Raw genomic sequence first — 22,195 nt, forward strand, 5'->3', positions numbered from 1 at the left:
GGCTACTTCCGGCTTGACACCCAGGTAACTCTTCTATAGACCAGGCAAAGACGTCCCGGTTACGAATCAAGCATTGAACTAATTCTTCTTTGAGGGGAGAAGGAAGGTCGCTTGCCATACGGGTTACACTCTCTGGACGCTCAGCGTATAGTTGCACCTCCTCCCAGGGGATGGGTTCCTCAGCCATAGGCAAAGGCTCTTCTTGAACAGCGTGGACACCCCCATCTTGCATCCTTTGATTTTTCCGAGCCTCCACCCAGACCATATCAATATGGCATCGGCAAGCAACCCTCTGCTCTCCTTTAACTTCCCCGACCTGCTCGCCAACAGGAAACTTGATTTTCTGATGAAAGGTTGAAACAGCAGCCCTAAATTCATGCAGAGCGGGCCTTTACAAAATGACATTATAAGAGGAGGGGGAGTTCACTACTATAAAAGTGTTTCTCCTTGTGCGCACCAACGACTCGGTGCCCAAAGATATGGCCAGCTTAATCTGACCCATTGGCTTCACCTCATTGCCTGTAAATCCATATAGAGATGTGGCCACCGGCTGGAGCTCAGCGGCATCAATCTGCATCTCCTCAAATGCAGTTTTGAACAGAATATTAACCGAGCTCCTGGTGTCAACGAAAACCTGAGCTACTCGGCTATTGGCAATGATAGCTTTGATGATAAGAGCATCATCATGAGGCAGCTCTAGACCTTCCAGGTCTGCCGGCCCGAAGCTGATGACAGGGCCGGCAGCCTGCTCTTGGCTGCATTTGACAGTATGAACCTCCAAGCGACGCACATGTGATTTACGCGCTCTTCCTGAATCCCCATCAGTTGGCCCACCAGAGATCATGACAATCTCTCTGACGGTGGCATTGCCTCTATTCTCGGCTTCTCATGATCCTTCTGGCTCTTTCCCCCGACCGGGTTGATGAGTACTGGATCCAGCTAGGTCGGGGCGGGGATGCCCGGCCTGTCCAGTGGCGGTTCGTTGCTCTTCCATCGTCTTGAGCACTTGAGGGGCTAGTTCGGGCGGTGGTAAACCTAACTCGGCAGCCCGCTTGGAATCCCGCGCAAACTGGAAACAGTGGTTAGTATCATGAGTGCGAGAACGATGATAAGTACAATACTGAGTGTTCCATGGTCCAGATCGAGGAGCATGCATGGCTGTGACTCGGGGAACGGGTCTAATCTCCGGCCCGGGATGGAAAGCAGGTCTGGCTTCCCGGGCGTGCGGTAGAGGTTGAGGAGGTGGTTGAGGCACTCTTCTCTCCGGTTTGTTGGTAGAGGGAGGTGGTCTTTCGGCTTTTCTCCGAGCTGCTTGTGCTTCTTCTACTTTAATGTAGCAGGCAGCTTTTTCCACCATCTCATCAAAATTCCGAGCGGGATTTTTGATGAGATCCCTGCAGAATTCTCCTTCTCCCAATCCATGAGAGAAGGTGCTCATTAGAATCTCCGAAGTGGCGGTGGGAACATCTTGGGCCACTTGATTAAAGCGGTAGATATAACTTCTTAAGGGCTCGGTCGACCCTTGCTTCAGAGCGAAAAGACAGTGATATGTCTTCTGATATTTCTTACTACTAGCAAATCGACGCAGGAAGGCCGTCTTGAAGTCCAAGAAACAAGTGATGGATCCTTGAGGTATCCCATCAAACCATTTTAATGCCGAGCCAGCTAGAGTGTTCAAGAAAACTCGACATTTGATGACATCACTGTATTGGTGCAACAAGGCTGCATTTTTTAATTTTCGTAAATGCTCTTCCGAGTTTTTCTCCCGTCATACTCTCCGATCGACAGGGCCCTATAACCCTTAGGCAATCTTTCATTTAAAATCCTGGCCGAGAAAGGTACTTTCTCGTCCGGATCTTCCGGGAATACTTCTGGTATCATGAGAGTCTTCCCCTTCTTTGAGTCTCTGGGCAAGGAACTTTCAGCCATGGATACTTGTGGCGTTCTTTCTTGAGGTTGTGGCCCTGGGGCTCTGGTTGATAATACCCCACGCTGGGCTCATGATAAGGAACCTGAGGAAATATCTCAGGCTGTTTTCTCTTAGAGCCCCGATCTGAGATAGGGAGGGGCTCCTTAGAAGCTTCAGCAGGAGCTTGGCGTGGTCGAGAGACAGTCGCTTGCTTCTCGGGGGATGCTAGCCTTTTGGCCTCCTTGAAGAGTTCGTACTCTCCGGCGGTCATGGTAACATTGATGCGGCCAGACTCCTCCATCTTCACGTTCCGGAACAGGTTGTTGTGTTCCCACAGACGGCGCTAAATTTGATCCCGTCCAGAAGCTGAGTCAGATGGAGGCGGGCCTTGATGGACTGGAAGTTGACGGAAAGTCGTCGAGGCGTCGGATCTACCTGGTACCCCTGGAAAGGTTCGCACGGGCGGCTGACGAAGGAAGATGACCAGGACAATGACGCTGCTGCTCTGCGCACACTCAGACGAGCCCACGAGTCATTAGAGACCAGAAACTAGGGAAAAAGTCCCCGGGTCAGGCCCTCCGACGCTCAAGTCGGGTACTTTTTCCCTAGAAAATACAGAGAAAGGACGAAAAGTAGAGGCTGGTGAGAAATGACGAGTCAGTGTACCTGCATAAGGGACAAAGCATCCTTTTTATACTGTAACTGATGCTTCTGGGACCTGACAGGTGTCAGGGAATGTCGGCTGTCAGGCTTTGTCTAGCGGTGAATGACACGTGGCTTCTCCTGATAGGGTGGCAGCATAACCAAAGTGGGAATGAGCACCGGCTGTTAGCATATTCCCTGACACGCTGATGATTTTCTAACATTCTATGACATTTTCTGACGAGCAGTTGCAATTCCTTGGCTTGTTTGTCTGATAGTGCCTGGACTTTAGGTCTGCATCCTGACCTGCTCCGATCCACTGTTGTCCATGGCTTGTACGTTCCGCCCTGCCCGACTGGTCTGTTTCCCGTCCTTCTTTGGTCTACTGTTATTCATGGCTTGTATGTTTCGACCTGCCCGACCGGTCTATTTCCTGACCTGCATTTGTCTACTTTAATCCATGGCTTGCACGTTCCGACCTGCCCAACCGGTGTGTTTCCCGACTTGCTCTCGCCTACTTTATCATTGGCTTGTATGTCCCGACCTGTACGTCAGGTCTGTTTCCTGACCTGCTTTTGTCTACTGTAATCCATGGCTTGCACGTTCCGACCTGCCCGACCGGTGTGTTTCCCGACCTGCTCTCGTCTACTTTATCCTTGGCTTGTATGTCCCAACCTGTACACCAGGTCTGTTTCCTGACCTGCTTTGGTCTACTGTAATCCATGGCTTGCACGTTCCGACCTGCTCGACCGGTGTGTTTCCCGACCTGCTCTTGCCTACTTTATCCTTGGCTGTATGTCCTGACCTGTACGCCAGGTCTGTGTCCAAACCTGTTTACTGTTTACTGTTATCCTTGGCTTGTATGTCCCGGCCTGTACATCCAGTTTATTCTACGCCAAGGGCCTTCTTTCCTTTACCTTGACTTGTGGACTCAGTTTGCAGTTGTACCTGGCCTGCGGGCCCTGTCCTTGACCTCTATCAGAGCTGGTCCTTGTCTGACCTACTCCCATCCTTTGACCGCCCCATCAGCTGAGACTTGGACCCTGGCTATGTAAGCTTGACTTCTGACCAACCACGGAAGCTGGACTTCTGACCTCCACGTAAACCTGACTTCTGACCTCCACGTAAGCTTGACTTATGACCATCCTGTGGTCTTGACTCCTAACCACATCATCTCACTGATTCCACAAAGATGCACCGTATCAGGTGTGAAAATAAATATACATTAGTATTATTATTATTTTATAAAACATAAATATAATAATTCTCTAAATTTAAATTAATTTCATAATAGTTTATATGTTAATTATAACGTGTTGGTAAATTATGAGAAATTTTTTTAATTATCATTTTATTAATTTTATAAAATCTATTTATTGTTTCAGTATATTAGGATCTGACCATAAATAAAAAATAATAATTTTAATTGATCTAATTTATTTTTAAAAATTTTAAAATTAATCTTAAATACATAAATTTAAAGCATAATATATACTGAATATAAAAAATAAATAATAAATCATCAATAGTTTGTTAATACTTCAGTATTATAACTAATATTATTAAATGATATTAAAAATATTTTAAAAGATAATTCATATTTTCTACGCTTAAACATAATAATTGAGATATATTCTCCATATATTAATAAATATTTTTGAATTGTGCAGAAAGACTCATATATATGTCACAGCATTAATGAATTTTTAGGCATCCACGGTTGGGATTTTATTCCAAATGTACATCTCTGAAATAGCTACGAAGCATGAGCACAAATAGAACCTCGATCTAATATCTGAGTTAAAAATTATGACACAAACAAGGCATCGATCAAAGATGCAGATGTATGAATATCTCTAAAAGATTGTTCATAACCGTATTTTCATCTTCGACATTCTCCTTAATCAAGTTCATCACTGTGGTGCTGCTCAACCTTAATACTAGTGTTGGTTCGACGGTCTGTGCAGTACATGGCTGTGGGCTGCCGCATAAGGCCCACATCTCCCCGAACACTTCCCTTGGTCCCAGCCTTCCATGAACCTATTGAGAACACACACACACACATAATATAAGAGACATGTTCTAGTATGAAAATCATGGCCTGAATAAAAGTAATAACATACTTGTTCAGCCCCATCAACAGTTGATCTCAAGTTCTGTGATCAAAACAAGTGATCAGATATTCAGGAGATGATTGTCAAACGAAAGCAACTGGTTTTTTCATTACCACAGCTCCTGTTACTATGATGTACAGATCTGTTGGCGCCTCGTTTTGTAGCATCACATCTACCCGTGGTGGGAAATACTCGGCCTGCGTCTCTGTTACCTATTTATTTCAAGAAAGTGATACAGAAATATCAGCTCCTGTCGTTGAGGATTAGCTCGACGCCAAGTTCAGATATTTTGGTATGTACCAGTTGATTAAGGAAGTTCAAGGAAACTCCACGAAAAAGGTAGGTTTGTCTTAAAATCGGAAAGAAGCGCTCATACGCTATTCTGGAACGAATGCCCTTGGGAAGATCATTCAAGGGGTCTTGCAGCTTCAGCCACTGCGTCTTGAATCTCAAGCATATGTGGGAGAGCATTTGGTCCTTGATGCGCTTCGGCAGATGATTTCTTGCTGTGAATTCTGAAGCTGCCTCAATCGTGTCCCTCTGTCGCATCAAATCATTATATTGTCACAAGTAAAAGAAGAAGAAGAAGAAGATGATGATGATGAATAGAGGACAGTGACTACTCAATAACTGTCGATGAGAAAAGAGGAACAGCACATACGAAGTGGCGGGTGCGGCTGGTTCCATGGACGACGAGGTTCGTAATGTTTCCCATAAGGTAAGCTGCCAGCCCCAAGTTAAACAACATGTAGAAGATGTCGAATAGCATTTCTCTGGTGTTTTCAGCATGCAAGTCACCATAACCGGTCGTTGGCATCGGTGTAAAGGAACGGTGAATTGCAGTTACATATCTAACCCATAGATTTTCAGATCTAAAGCCGGGATTAGGGTACCGATCGGCAATGAGATACTTGATGCATCCAGCGTAGTGCACGGCGAAGAGCTGTACCTGAAGCCAATTAAGCAACTAGTGTGACCACACTGTTATTCACCACCAGGTTTAATTTGTTTGGACACGTAACGTAAAGTAAGTGGAGGATCGAAGGCTTACTAACAAAAGCTTTGTGCATCGAGTCCAGAAGTAGCTGAACCTGATGTCCTTCTCAAGCCTAAGGAAAGAAATTAATTGGCACGAAGAGTAAAACCATCTCAGTGTTCATTCAACTTGAAGACGCTAGTCAGGAAGCAGACCTCGAAAAGAGAGAATTGACCGAGCGGAGCCGCCACAGTCGCAGCATGTTCAGCGTTGTGAAACTGAGACCATTGCCGTCGCCTCGGAAGAGGAAGATCGCTCCAAATGGAGCCGTCGACAAGATATCCAAGATGAACCAGGAGGATAGATATCTGCAAGGTCTCTGGCTCAGTCAGCAACAAGGCTGTGTATATATTTCCGGGCACTGGATTATTTTTGTTTTATTTTTTTTTTAAGGTGTATTATATATATATTTAAGGTTTAAAATTTTAAAATTTAAAAGTTGGGTTATAATGAATTTGAGTGAATAAGAATTTTTTTTTTTTCCAATAAAGTCACAGCGTTTAAAATTAAAAATTTTGGAAACTAATGGGTATAAAATTTCTTAGAAAAGATGTGGACTTAAAAAAGAAAATGCAGCGCGGATTCAATCCAGGAGCCTGCGTCTCTGATCCAGGTGTCTATAACAAGCTATATATGCGGACTTACCTGACTGAGATTCTCTTCGGATCGTCGATCAAGACGTCCGATCTCCGGTCAAGGTATGCGACGAAGAAGGTGAGTACTATATCGATCGCGAAAAAACTGTTGAGGATGATCTCGACCCAGAAAAGCTTCGCCGACAAATGCCTCATGAACGCTAGTTCGAATGGGCAGATCCAAGCAGAATAAACGGCGAGTAGGGTCAGGAACATCTTCCAAGCTCTGTGGACACGCAGAGTATACTTATCAGTCCATCGGACGGCAGGTACAACGACGAACGTTTTAGATAGAAGATCTAGCTAGCTAGAGCGAGTTCCTCACCTGTAACGAGAATCAAAGGGCGATACTATGAACCTCCTTAGCTTCATCGGCTGGTTAATATTCTCTCCCAGAGACGGAAGCAGGTCACTGGAAAAGCTGTAGCTTCTCCCAAAGGGCGGAGACATGGAGATTGAAGAAGGCAAAAACAAAGACGAAGTATCAGTTTGGTCATATATATGAAGGTTCATGCTCGTCCCACTATTTATACTGCAATGTGGTGTGCGGTGAAGAATCCCGTCATATTCCATGAAGAAATATACCATGTCTTCACCATGTCTTCATTGAAAGAGAAGGAAGGCCGCAAAAATCTTTGATAGAAAGCGTGAAAACGGATTTCTAAATATTTTTAGTTACATACGAGTAAGTCGAGCAAGAACTTACATACAACTTGTGGATAGGATCTCGAAGCCTGTCTGTCAAAGTGATGAGTTTCAGAGTTGTTCATGAACGAAGCCCCGATGGGATGAGGACATGCACGTATATTATGACAAGGGGGATGCAAATCTTGGCTGTTATATATGGAATGTGTCAAAGTGAGATTGATATCTCTTTGATTGAGATCAGAATGCCGAGACGTGTGGGATTCTGTAAACAATTAATTTTATGGACCATGTATTTATTTGTTTATTACCTTCTTAAATATTATCTTTTATATGAGATTTGTTTTACTTGGAAAAATATATTAGATGTGGTTCGTTTATGCCAAATACACTCGATCACCACAAATTTACGCCTAAAAATTATGCAACCAATTTTAATTAAAGCGTTTACGGATGAGCCTCTTGCCTTTCAATTTTCAAAGGTCGGCTACCATTCAAAGTCCTTGTATCCTAAAAAAGGATATAACTTAATTAAGATAAAATCCTATATAACTTAATTAAATAATTTAATACTAATTTATTTGCTTTGACATAATTTTATATGATTTGGTAGTATACAAATAATATTTATTTATTTATTTATTTATTTTTTCACTCATATTTTTTTGTCTTGGTGTCAAAGTTAGAAGGTCCTAATATAAACAATACAAATATGCCGAAGGAATCTTCCATTTTATCTTCAGATTCACCTCTTGATGGTGAAGTTTGTCATTTTGGCTTCTTGTTTGTTTTTGTGTTTTTGTCAACTGTACGTATGATAATCATATAAGCATTTTAGTAAAAGTATGCTTTATGGTAAGAAGACATTGTCTTTTAAGAAGCTGAAGATGACTTCACTTCTAAAGGCTAAATTGATTACGAGATAAAAGGGTAACCTAATTAAGACTCGAGAAATTTTGATTGAGTGGTAGATTGAAGAGGAAAGTACATGACAACAAAAAGAAGAGCATTATCAAATATAGACACATGAGCTTGACTTACCATTACTATAAATCATAATAAAAGATGACTAGAAGTAAAAACATTAGGAGAAAGAAGAAGAATTTAACTTGTGCTAAAGTTTGTGTGGTAGAAGAGAATTCTAATGTTGATGTTTTCGCTGCTACTAATTTTATAGGAATGAAAAATGGAAAATGGATCATGGATACAAATGTCAACTGATACGGCTAATGATGTGGGCCCTTGAAGTCAAGGTAAAATTCAATAGACTGATTAACATAGCAGTCAAAGTTAAAAAAAGGGTCAGTACTTGGGATTAGCAAGGTTAAATCTTTCAGCTGAAAGGTTAGCCGACTGAACCCTTGGGTCAGTTGGATCTCGAGTCCTTTAGTATAGGTGAAGTCCCCAGTTGAATCAGTATTTTTCAGACTCAAGTCTTCTTCATCACTGGGGGATAACATGATCAACTATTCCAGCTGAGTGGTTTAGCGGATCAAATCTATAGTTTGATTCAGCATGTTGGTCACTTGTTTCGACCAAATTCTTTGGCCAAGCAAAGAGGCCGAACAAAAGCCGAGTCCCCTACAACATTCCTAAAATCCGGCTGTGCTACTATTCTAAGCGATAGCCGATCGGATTACAGAAGGGACTCGATCGATTGGTCATCTAAGCATATTAAGGCCCCCTTGGCTCAACAGTTTCACATTCCTTTTTGATATTTTATGTCACGAATGATAGAGAATATTCCCTAGGCAAATTGTACATTAAAAGCTTCCATACTGCTAAACGCAGAGAATGTAGATCTATTTGGGGAAAGGTGTCAGAGCATTTTTATGGTATGTCGTTTTCTAAAAATGCTTTGGAATTCGTAGATAAACAAACAGTAATACTATAAAAGGGGGTCTCCATCTACATATGCAAATATGCGATACTACGCAATTCTACATACTCATAGCCACTGTTCATTCTATTTGACCCGATCACTAACTTAAGTGTCAGAGTGCTTACGCCGGGGACTCCTTCCCTAGCTCAGTTACTGACGTTCTTTTTGACATGCAGGACTGTTTAGAGTCATTTTTTCCCCATCTTAGAGTCTTAACATAGTCAACATCAGAGTCACATACCCAGTGCACTATCTTCTTCACACCCAGACAGAATTCAATTTGACGCCATCTGTGAAAATTTCTACCTAAATCTGAGACAAGAAGATGGATAAAGCTAGACAACTCACTACAGTCACTTTGTTGCAAGAAGATCAAGAACTGTTAATAGCTGCCCAAGCGGCCAGATTAGTGCAACAACAACAAGCAGCGACCAAGTGTCCTCTTCCCAAGAACTCAACTATATCTATGACTGGTCAGGTCGAATGTGGGACTCGAGTGTAAGACCCAACCAGGTTCCAACTGATTCAACCTCCCACGGTCACCTTCCCTCAAGCACCTGCGCATCCGACAAGCCTTTCGCCCGTACCTCCATCGCTGATTGCATATCAACGGACATTATTTTGTACACCCCTTGATAACATGGGCCGAGCGGAAAAGCCCCAAGGATTATCTTCTACAAAAAGGTAAAGCTCCAATGGCTAGTAGCTCCCCCCCAAGTGGGTGAGTGTGTCATTCTCCCAAGGAATCTTGGACGATAAATTGCCGAGTCATTTCCAACCCCTGTCGATAGAAGAATATGGCGGAGCGACAGACCCTGAGGACCACCTGCTCAAATTTAAAAATACAGCTATCCTCTATCAGTACACAGACGGAGTCAAGTATTGAGTGTTCTGTTGGTTAGTCCTAGGAAGATTGTACCGGTTCTACTGTACACAAATTTTGTACAAGTGTCGAACCTTTCCTAAATAACCTATTGTGTTCTTTAGAAGTTAAATTAGGAATCGCAAATGGAACTTAACATTATTGATTCCAAATTTAACTTATCAGTTCTTAATAGTATAGACTTGGATCGCAAGCGAAACTTAACACTATTGATCCAAATCCACCTACGTTATAAATTTAATTAAATATTAATTTCCAAAATTTGCTTACAGGTTAAACATGGCAAGGCACAAGACCTTCTTGGATATGAGCAACCACCACTTCATAGATAAAGCTTTTTAAGGAAAGCTAATATTTAATTTCCTTATATAACTCTAGGTTTAACCAAAAAGAATAATTGAATCACAAATTTAAAAAACAAAGAAAAACACAAACACGAATTACTAATTCGAAAAACTAGATATAATGCCTCTTGTGTTTGGAATTCTAACAAAGAAAAATAACTAGCATGATGCAGAAGAAAATTACTAGTTATACCTTTTCTTTGCAAGCTAATGACCTCAAGATCTTCTGCCATATTCCTCGCCTCGCCTTGGACGTCGTGTGGACGACGATCCTCCAAGATGAACACCACCCCAAAACTCCTCCTTCTCAAACTTTCGGCCACCACCACCACAAAAGAAAAGAGATCAAAGGAAGAAGAGAGGGGGAGAGAGGTCGGCCACCAAGAGAGTCTCCACCAAGAGAATAAGAGTTGTTGTCTCATAAGGCCTCCTCACCCCTTCTTTTATATTATTTGCCCAAGGCAAATAAGGGAAGAATTTTTACAAAAATTAAAATCTTCATCTTATTTTTCTTTTTTTCTTTTTATTTTTCCTTTTCTTTCCTCTTGATTGAATCAATCACCAAATCATGGATTGATTGGATGATGATTTGGCCGGCCCCTTGCTTGGGCACCAAGCAAAGGTGGTCGACCACTTATAGGAAGGAATAATAATTTTTTTTATAAAATTTTACAAGAAGAAATCCTCTTATAAAATTTTACAAGCTCTGTTTCCTAAAGTGGATGTTAAAAAGGAAAATTTTAAAAATTAAAACCATGTTTTAAAATTTAAAACTTTTCTTTAAAAATTTCCTTTTTTAACATGAATAGAAAATTTTAATTTTAAAACTTCTCTTCTTTTTTTTCTAAAACCATGAGGATGGTTAAAAAATGAAAGTTTTAAAACTTTTAAAACTCTCTATTAAACCATGTGGCCTAATTCAAATAAGGAAAGTTTTTAAAATTAAAATATCTCTTTTAAAACTTATAGTTTTCTACAAAGAGAATATTTTAAAAATTCAAAACACCCCTCCTACTTGAATTTATTATGGCCGGCCCCTACTTGCTTGGTCACCAAGCAAGAGGGTCGACCCTCTTAAGGAGATGGTGGCCGACCATTGCTTGGTCACCAAGCAATGGGTCTGCCTCCTTTCTTGGACACCAAGAAGGGCTTTTATTTGGATGGACTTGAGATTTTAATGAGGCTACGACAGGGACTTAGAGAAGAAATTAGTTTTGGCCTTCCGATGAACTTGAGTATCCCGTGTTCAACCCGAACACACAACTCAAGTTCATCAACAATAACTCATTCCACTAGAGAGTTATTGTTGTACTACCGCACCAATCCCAAATTACATTGTGGGCTCCTTCTTATCATGAGTGTGTTAGTCTCCCTGTATTTAAGATAACGAATATCCACTAATCAAGTAAGTTACTGACAACTCACTTAATTAATATCTAAGTCCAAGAGTAGTACCACTCAACCTCATTGTCATATCGGACTAAGTCCACCTGCAGGGTTTAACATGACAATCCTTATGAGCTCCTCTTGGGGACATTCTCAACCTAGATTACTAGGACACAGTTTCCTTCTATAATCAACAACACACACTATAAATAATATCATTTCTCAACTTATTGGGCCTATTGATTTATCAAGCTAAATCTCACACTTTGATAAGTTAAAGAAATAGATACTAAATATATATGCTTGTTATTATATTAGGATTAAGAGTACACACTTCCATAATAACTAAGGTCTAGTTCTTTTATTAAGACAGTATAAAAAGAACTTATCTAAAATGGTCCTACTCAATACACTTAGAGTGTACTAGTGTAATTTATTAGTCAAGATAAACTAATACCTAATTACACTACGACTATACCAATGGTTTATTCCTTTCCATCTTAGTCGTGAGCAACTGTTTATAATTTATAAAGAGTTGATAACATGATCTTCTGTGTGTGACACCACACACCATATTATCTACTTTATAAATTAATTGAACAACTATATTTAACAAATAAATATAGACATTTGACCAATGTGATTCTTTTATTTCAAAAATAAATGTTTACAAAAGCTAGGATTTTAGTATACACTCCAACATGTTCCTCACCACCCTCTATGGCTTGGCATAGAGATGGTTCAACCAGCTTCCGACTGAGTCCATCTGCTGCTTCAAGGATTTCTGTAAGGTATTCCTTCATCATTTCGCCCGCAGTTGCCGCTACCATAAGATGACATTGAGCATGTACTCTCTCAAACAAGGGCCCAAAGAGACACTGAGAGCCTACATTAAAAAGTTCAACGAGGTGGTCATGGACGTACCTTCGGGTACCCTGAAGATTCTAGTGAGCGTCTTCTCCCAAGGACTCACCAATAGTGATTTCTTCTGATCCCTCATTAAGAAGCCTCCAAGGGGCTTCGATCATCTGCTTCGACAAGCCACCAAGTACATTAACATAGAATAAGCCTAGTCCGCTCAAAAGAAGGAAGTTGCTCCTTCTGTTCCTGCCTCTGCTCAGTACAACAAATCTGCTTAGAGATAACACCATAAAAATAATTATTTTAGGAAAAACTATTGTAAATTTGACAAAAGACAATGAGTTTTTTTTATAAAATCGTTGTCTTTGATGCAACTGTTACCCCAAAAGAATCGTTGTAACAACAATTAAAGAGTCATTGTAAAAGAAAATATTTTCACAATGCTTGGAACAACGGTGCATAAACCATTGTAATTGTGATAATAAGACAACGGTTATAACCTGTTGTTAATAAATTTATAACCATTGTATTTTTTCCCACCTTAAAACTTACGGAAAAAATTGTGACACTTGTGCGAAAAAATAAGTAATCACAAAAAAAATATATATGAAAGTTGTCATCCTCTTCACCCGACACTGAAACCCTACAGTCTCTTCCCTTGATGCCAAAACCATTCCTTCCCTGTCGTCTCTTCGCCGAAGCAAATCTAGGGTTTAGAGCTGGGGAACTTGTTGCACCGAGTTACTGAAGCTACTATAAACGATAAGAAGGTTGAAAGGAGTTAACCTCAAGAAGCATACACCCGATGCCGAAACTACAACCCTTCCTCCCCTTCTGATTTGGACTAATACACAGCTGTGGTCACCTCTCGCAAGTAATTCCCTCTTCTTCTTTCCTTGTTGTCTCTCCATCGAAGTAGACCTAGGATTTGCAGTAGCGGAACTTGTTGCACCGAATTAATAAAGAGACAATAAACACCTTGTTTCTAACTCTCCTTCCTTTTGCGTTGCTTCAAATTATTTGGATTTCTCATTCTCCTCGTTGTTTCAATTTTATGTGTTTGAGGTTAGTTATGTGATGAAGGAGATGTTTATCTGGGATAACATCTTATTTGATCCCATTGTACTTTCTTTTTATTATAGCAAGAGAGACTATATTGTCTGATCTTGGCCTGTTAAGTTATAGAGGATATTGGGCTTGAGTTCTTCTGGACTTATTGAAAAAGTACAAGGGCGACATCTCCATCAAGGTAATAATTGTTGCATACCTGTTACCGACAATAGGACAAGTACTATTAGACATATATATATAACAACAATTATACAACCTTACCTCCTATAGCTTGGAAATGTCTTGTCGTTACCTAGTCACAAAACTCAAAAAGTCACATCGAGGAAACAAATCATAAAATTCAAAACACAGGAAATAGACCTCATAAACCTGTGACTCTAATACCAATAAATTATCATGTCCTAAGGGAGTCCCTGCCTGGTAAATGAACATCATCTCTCCCCTTATGACAACATATGAAACCTAGATACAATGTCACATGGTAGTACAAGTAAATGCCTTGTACTTTCTTGGATTCTTTCTGTTGAACTTATTTTTAGTAAACATTCTTCTTACCATGTTTACTATTTCTTCTTCATTGTTTGAATCTGAATCTGACTCTCTCTTAGGTTCTTGTTTGGGCTTTGACTTGGACTTAGCTTCCTTGATCTTGTTTTGACCTGCATACAAGGTTATATATCCTTCTCGGTCTAGCTAGTGTTAATTTGTTCATGTAATTCCAATCTATAAAATAATTCATCTAACTTTACAATAAAAAGATCCTTCAAAACTTTATAGGCATCTATCATCGATGCCCATAGTGCATTTCAAGGGAAGGAGTTTAGCGCATACCTTATTACGTCTCAGTTTTCTAAATGGTGACAGATGAGGTGGAGTCCGTTGATTATGTCTTTTATTCTTGTGTGTAGTTGAGTTGCAATTTTTCATGTAACATTTAAATATTAAACAATTGGTTTAAAAGAATATCTCTTTTTGTTACCCTTAAGTCGTCGGTTCCTTCGTGCAGCTTGACTAGTCGATCCCATAGTTTTTTATCATTTTTGAAGGGGTTGAATCAGTTAAGCTCTTCCTTTGTTAGACAACACTAGAGGGTGTTCATGGCTTTAAAGTTGATTTGAACCTTCTTCTTCATTTTTTGATCTCAATCTTCTGGATCGAGTGGTTCTCCATTTTTGTTTGGTGGTTTGACCCCTTTTTGATGCTAAACCATATGTTGACGTCAGACTTAAAAAAGCATTTCATCCTTCTCTTCTAATAGCTAAAATCTTCTCCATTGAAGAGGGATGGATGAACGGTGTTGTAGACTTCTGGGTGAAAGTTTGCCATTCTGGTATAGAAAAAAAATTGACTAAGATTTCTAAGACTTCGTCTTGGGATTTGTAGTACGAGATAAAGAATAACAATAAAAAAATTGTCTAAAGAAAAGAAAAAAAAAATGCTAGAAAGACTATTAAGTCTTGTTAGAGTAGTCTCGTTCTGATATCAATTGTTGCATCATAAGAGATCGAGAGAGGGGGATGAATCTAGATGCTTTTAAAACTTTTCTTTTCTTTCATTAAAACTTGAGTACGCTACGGAATAAACTTAAGAAAGATAAAGATAGAATACAAATATATTTTTTTACTTGGTTCAGAACTTTTGACGACTCCTACTCCAAGGCCTATCATCGTTGATTGCCTTTGTTGGGCAATCCATTAAATGATCAAATGATATTACAATGAGTACAATATGCAAGTAAAATAAAGTATACCAACAACAAATGAATAAGAAGTGTAGGTTTTTGGAAGCCTCCCGATGTCATAGTAGTCACAGCTTGCATGAGCAGAGAATGAGCGCAGTAGAAAATTGAAAAGTCAAAGTTTTATCAAGCTTGAAGCTTGAAGACTTCTTTTATAGGTCTCATTCCGTCGACTGATAAGAGGTTTTGTTGACTGAACCTATCCGTCAACTGATCCTTCTATCTGTTGATGGATCCGATATTCCTTCCTTGTTTGTGGTGATCTAATCCATTCGATTGCGGAAATCTTGTTGTTCCGTAAACAGATCAAGATCTTTTCGTCAACTAAACATCTTTTTGTCATTTGTACTTTGATTCAAATCTTGTTTAATTCTAAAAATAAATTGATCCATCGACTAATCACCTTTATGTGTCGACTAAACCATGATTCGTTGACTGATCACCTTTATCCGTCGACTGAATCGAAAATTCCTTTGGTATTTTGGATTGAATCTCACTATTTCAATGTTCCATGGATCCGTCGACTGAACACCTTTGTTCCATCGAAAAAATATCTTTTTCTATAAAATAGTGTTAGTAAATAAAAATAATATTTACCCTGTAAAACAAAGTTAGAATAGAGATATATATGCATGAATAAGACAGTACTGATTGTCCTGATCTCAATTTAGAAACTTCCATTAGTTTTTTTAGTCAGATCAGTACCTAAGGTTTGTCCCTAATGAAACATGACCTCACCTCACTACCTCCAATAATTTACCTCAACTTACTTGCCAAACATTGAGTCATCTAGACCTATTTGAACTTAATCGCTCAGCATCAAATCAACTGCCAAGGCTTCCACTTTACTCGATATCAGGTCCTCCAGATCTATCGAGTCCACCTGTAAGATGTCATGCCAATTTAACCTATCTGGACTTCTTGCCTGGTTCCATAATCTACTAAGACTTTTTTTTACCTAGTATTAGGTCTAACTGACCTATTAGGACTTTCCAAGTTGAGTATCTTGCACACTTGATCAATTCATCAAATAACAATAAGACTTAACTTGAACCTTTGACAACATTACAATATAGATTCGATTATGATGCTCTTTGTATCAACAGGTACATTACGAGAAGTTTTGTTAGGTGTCATTTTATTAATTTTATAAAATTGATCTCATTGTTTTATTATATTAGGATATGATCATAAATAAGAAATAATAATTTTAATTGGTTTAATTTATTTTTAATATTTTTTAATTCATCTTGGACGTAGGATTGTAAATAAACCAACCGTTTATGAAAAAATTAGGTGTTCAGCTTGGTAAGAGCTTGTTTATGTTCGTTCAATATATACAAGATTAATTAAATAAATATGGTTGGACAACTCGTAAAACATAACAAATAAGCTTAAACATATATGTGTTCAGCCCGTTAATGTTTGTAAACAACGCTCATGAACAATATTTGTGCATAACGTTTGTGAACAATATTCATGAACAACATTAAATAATGTTTGTGAACCATGTTCATTATTAAAAATTTTATCAACATGTTAAATAAATAAAAAAAACTTTTAAAATGAACGAGTAAGTTTAAATTTTCAAACTTAATAACTAATCAAACAAGTAAAAATTTCAAACAATCAAATAAGTTTAAATTAAAAACTTGATAACATCTAAACGATCAAAGCTTAAACCAAGCTTGAATCAAGAGCTCGATAACATTTAAATGAACAAGCTCAAGCCAAGCTTGAATCAAGAGCTCGATAACATCTAAACGAACAAGCTCAAGCCAAGCTTGAACCAAGCTAAAGCTCATAAAAAATAAATCAAGCCAAACTTGAATAATTATTTCAAAAACTTAGATCATTTTAGGTTCGGCTTGGCTTGACTCAGTTACCTTATCAAACAAACTTGAATACTCCAAAGCTTGGTTCGACTTGGCATGTTTACAGCCTTACTTGAATGCATAAATTTAAAACGTGAATACATCGAATATAATACATAAATAAATCATCAATAGCAGGTTGACATATAAATTTAAGTTAGTTAATATTTCAGTATTATAACTAAATTATCAAATTATATTAAAAATATTTTAAAAGTTAATTCATATTTTCTAAAATTAAGCATAATAATTGAGATATATTCTTGATATGCTAATAACTATTTTTGAATGGCCAAGAGTTGGCCATTTAATAATAAATCACACTCATATATGAATAAATTTCCCAATGATCACTTTAAATATTAGAATATAAAGATATTTTATTATTTAATTTACTAAATTCTTCAATAATTTTTTTCCTATCTCACTAATTTTTTAATTACATGAGTGAGTGTAGTTTAGATAATACATTTAGCAATTGAGTTGAATAATTCTTGATAAAAAGTTTTAAATGTGCATTTAGACTTAAAACTAAATGAAAGATGTTCTAAAAAAAAATAAATTTATCTAATGATTCATTTAATTTAATATCAAAATATTTAAATAAATTAGAATTGACACCTCCATTAGTTGATAAAAATTTGGACAATTATGTTTGAAAACGTTTGACCCAAATTCAGTCCAATGCTTTATTTCGATATGTCACTTCAATGACTCATAATTGTCACCTGATTAAAATTTATAAGACTATACTTATAGTTTACATGTATTTCTTTGTATGGAAGAATGATTTTTTAAAAATATTTAATAAAAATAGATGATTTTAAAGATAAAATATCCCAAATTTTAGAAGTTTCAATTTTTCCTTATGTCTCACCTGTTAAAAATTATTCTCATCACCGTTAAATTGAATATCATCAAGATTTACATTCGGAGTGGCTATTTCCTTGCTCTCGAGATAAATTTCTTCCCATTGATAAAATAATTAAATAATCTTAATCATTCAAAAAATAATTATTATTATTTTAAATGGTAGGACAGATTAGGTAATAAATAAAATAAAATAAATATTTGAATCGGCAGTTTAAATTGTCGATTTATAATTAAAAAGATGTCAAAATCGTAATCGACCCATTTAGGGACAGGCCAATTACGATTTTAACCCATTTAACTAGGTCAATAAATAATCGACTAGTTGACCTAATTATGAATCTGAGTTAGGTCTAGTTCAGATCCAATTGATAGTCGGGTCTAATCTCATGCCATGGCTAACCTTTTTATTTTTTATTTTTTTACATAATAGATGTGGTCATGTGGATCCTCCTACCTAAAACTGAATTTTTTTTCTTTTTCCTCTCCTTTGTTCTTTGTTCTTTTTTTGTTTCCTTTTCTATTCCTTATACATTATTATACCTTATTAGACTTCCACAAAGTATTGTAATCATTATTTGTATTCAAAACTACCTTGATGCAATGGTAACAAGTGTTGTTTTTGCTAGTAAAATTGATAAACACGTGTTGCTGTTCACCATTAGTTGAAGGTTCTAATTTGTATGAGAATGAGCAAATGTGAAGGATAACATCATCTGCTTGAATGCCAAGGAACGCCTCTTTATCTCAAAGACGTTGTGTAATTATTACTTGGTATAGCCTAAGAGTCACTGCAAGTAATGACTTTGTCATCAATACAAAAGAGAAGTATTCTCCCTTGTGATGAATTTTGACAAACAGTGTTGAATCATGTGGGTAGTGTTGAATCATGTTGGCTTTGTCAATTCCATAATGAAGAGTAGTAACGCATAACTTTTCCAACCATGCTTGAATCATGTTGGTAGCGTTGAATCATGTTGGCTTTGTCAAAATCCATAATGAATGCATAACTTTTTCAACCATGCTTGAGGAGTAGTGCTTTCAAATGGGCTAACTCATGGCGGGACAAATCAGTCTGTCAAAAAACTCGTCATATGGTGGGGTGATATAAGTCACCCGTGCAATAGGATAAAAAAATTTCTTCATAATTAATATCATATTCTTGCATAAAGCCTCTTTATAGAACCATATTATTTTTAATTTAAAAGCTCTTTTACTATCAATAATAGATTTATCTAGTGAAAGAGGAACAAAGTCCCTAGTATTAGTTTTTTGTTGAGTGTCAAGTCATTCTTGGATTACTTGATGTCTTTGTGGATTTGTTGCACCATGTTGAGAGTTTGTACGCTCAAATATAGGTAAAGAATTAGACAACTTACAACATTAATAATCATAGAGATGTGAAGAAAGGTTAGCAAGAATATTGTGAATTCGATACCTTCTAATTTTAGTGTTAAGATTACCATCAAGACAGACAGCTTGAATAATTCATTGAGATTCTCATCCATGAATGAGTAAGAAGAGAGGTTTATATAATTAAGAGGATTGCTTTGTAACACCATTTGGAGAAGGAGATTTGTTCCCAAAATATGATTTGTCTAGATAAGCATAGTTTACGAGTTTGAGGGCCATATCAATCATGTCCTTAAAGTTTGTTGTGTCATACCCTAGAAAGACTTGAATAAGTTAAAAGTTGGATCAATCTTAAAGATTATTACGGGCATTTGGTGCTTGTGGATACTTGTTCTTCTCACAATTGCATAAGGGTATAGCATAGATGCCACCCAATTGAATGTTAAATATATACATGTTTTGGCGGTGACAAGTGCGATCATTGGAAACAAAAAATTACTTTTAATCACCTATTCGATTCTTGTAAATAGAGTAAAGAGAGACATGGTGGTTCCTATAGCTTTTAGTAGATTCTTCATCTTCAAGGATTGTTAGATATTGTCATCAAGGAGTTTTAGTTACTATGAGCATTGTCTTTCTAAGCATATAATATTATTTTATACATAATTCAATTGTTTGTCAAATCATAAACTGTCAATTTTGTTTAGAATATATACTTACCTACAAATATTAACTCATAATTTTAGGATAATTCAAATCTCCATCTAATAATCTAGTGAGAGAAAAATCATATTTCAGCTCCTAATAATCCTAAGTAGGTAGATTGGTTTTAAGAGAAAGTGCAAAAATATTTTTCAGTATTAGAGAAGGTGATTGGCCCCTCCTTAACTTTAGTAGTTATTCGAGTCTAATTGAACCTAAAAGATTGAACTTTGGTATGAAAAGAAACTTACAATTAAATGCATTAAGGTATTTGGTTACATTGTATATGATCTTAGTACCAAGAATCATTTCAGAGAGCTTTCTTCTAAGGTTGATGATGATATCTTGTTTGGGATACTCCTTAACAAGTATAGCTTATTGTGTCTACAATAAGGGAACATTTGAGGCTGACGAATCATTCAAGATGGTATTTGACGAATCTACTTGTGTATACTCTAGACCTTTTGTTATAGATGATGATATGGAGGAGAGATGAGCAATATGTTGGGTTCGGAGCGCAGTGGAAGATATATATTGAATCATGGATCTTTCGTGGTACATATAGATTTACATAAAATAATATAAAACATACCTCGAGTCCTTGATAGGTATGAATAATATCACAGACAGATAAGATAGATAAGAGCCCCACGTGTGACTCCTCTATCGGTATCCACGCGCACTAGATCATGAACTTGACATGATCCGTTAGGTGCTAGCCTCTTGGATCGACAAAGTCTTGGAAGCACTACGATCTCTTTCGAACGAAGAAGAAGTTGACGAGGGAAACTCGGAGAGAATAAAATCCTTCTCTTGCATCTTTCCGAGGATGACTACTTATAGCCTCTAAGAAATACGAAGAGTTAAGTTATCAATAAATTCATCATTTATGATCTTCATTAATTAGGAAGATGAAGAGTTATAGGCTCCATAAATTCTTCATTTATAACCTTCATTATGATAACTCTTCAAATTCTTCATTAATTATCATTATGACGACTCTTTGAATTTTCCATTAATCATCATGATTATGACTATTCGAATTCTCTTTTCTTTGTATCAAATAAATCCAATTTGATCTTGATCTCGACTAGCTTCTAATACCATTGTTCATGTCTATATGCTATGCGTGCGACCCTCTAGGTTTTATACACGAAGGCAGTGTAAATTCATACACAGACTAAGATAACTGTCTAGCAACAGTTTTTAGCCACCCAACGCGATAAAATTAATATCAGTCATAAACTGTAAACCACTATAAATCGATTACTGTGTAATTCAATCTCTTTATCTAAGCCTATATCCCAATTAATTCGATACATTATGCATCATTACCAAATTAATTGTTTTACTTGATTTCCAAGATATAATAGACTCCTCTTGAATGATAAATCATTCCTCCCATGACCATGGATTTTGAGTCACTAATATCTCTATCAAGCGGCCAGGATGTTAACTCCTAATCCAAGAGAGCGATAAATCTTCTATTGACTTAACAGTATTCTCTCTATGCTTTGTCATACACCCAACTACCGTATTAATCACAATCCGATTAAAGATTGCTTTTAACGACGTCAAAGCACATAACTCCACGCATAGAATAAATGAAGGTCTCAAGTCAAAAGATCAGTTACACTCGTTCATAAGAGGAATAACCAATGATGCTTGATACGGTGCATGATTGTGGGGTCAGTAAGATGATGTGGTTAGGAGACAAGACCACAGGATGGTTAGGAGTCAAGCTTACGTGGAGGTCAGAAGTCAAGCTTACGTGGAGGTCAGAAGTCTAGCCTCCATGGAGGTCAGAAGTCAAGCTTACATGGAGGTCAGAAGTCTAGCTCCCATGGAGGTCAGAGGTCAAGCTTGCATGGCAGTGGTCAAAGTCTCAGTTGACGTGGCAGTCAGAGGATAGGATTACAAGTTGGACCAGACCCAGCCTCGATAGCAATCAAGAACGAGGCTCACCGGCCGGGTACAGCTGAGAACTGGACCCACAAGCCAGGTATAGCTGAGAGCTGAACCTACAGGCCAGGTACAGCTAAGGAGTGGGCCCACAGGCCAGATAAAGGCGCAGAAGGAAAGGCCTCAGGAGAAACACAAAGGGTCAGAATACAGACCTGGCGTACAAGTCGGGACATACGAACCATGGATAGCAGCGGACAGATGCAAGTCGAGATACAGACCTGGCGTACAGGAAGTATAAATCAGGGATAACGACAGATACAGGTCGGGATACAGACCTGGCGTACA

At 37.8% G+C, this 22,195-nt stretch overlaps 1 protein-coding gene across 1 annotated transcript; it reads right to left on the minus strand.

Moving 5' to 3' along the window:
* Positions 1 to 4,265: 4,265 nt before the first annotated feature.
* On the minus strand, positions 4,266 to 19,398 carry LOC122050623 (potassium channel KAT1-like). The gene is made up of 11 exons (XM_042611515.1): positions 19,354 to 19,398; positions 10,359 to 10,402; positions 6,662 to 6,766; positions 6,347 to 6,562; positions 5,857 to 6,009; positions 5,717 to 5,774; positions 5,327 to 5,614; positions 4,966 to 5,205; positions 4,779 to 4,877; positions 4,675 to 4,707; positions 4,266 to 4,591 (listed from the first exon to the last, which is right to left on the minus strand). The coding sequence occupies exons 1-11, from the start codon at positions 19,396 to 19,398 to the stop codon at positions 4,382 to 4,384; spliced, it is 1,491 nt and encodes a 496-aa protein (XP_042467449.1). The 3' UTR covers positions 4,266 to 4,381.
* Positions 19,399 to 22,195: the final 2,797 nt, after the last annotated feature.

The sequence above is a fragment of the Zingiber officinale genome, chromosome 3A (assembly GCF_018446385.1).
Source record: "Zingiber officinale cultivar Zhangliang chromosome 3A, Zo_v1.1, whole genome shotgun sequence".
NCBI classification, from domain to species: domain Eukaryota; kingdom Viridiplantae; phylum Streptophyta; class Magnoliopsida; order Zingiberales; family Zingiberaceae; genus Zingiber; species Zingiber officinale.

What these genes read in the sequence shown, in the direction of transcription:
- LOC122050623 (XM_042611515.1), bottom strand. Translation starts at nt 19,398, where the DNA reads ATGGATGAGAATCTCAATGAATTATTCAAGCTGTCTGTCTTGATG. An exon ending in CCAGCCGCACCCGCCACTTC is followed by an intron (nt 5,206 to 5,326) that starts GTATGTGCTGTT and finishes TTGATGCGACAG; the next exon opens with AGGGACACGATTGAGGCAGC. An exon ending in TCATAGTAACAGGAGCTGTG is followed by an intron (nt 4,708 to 4,778) that starts GTAATGAAAAAA and finishes TTTTGATCACAG; the next exon opens with AACTTGAGATCAACTGTTGA.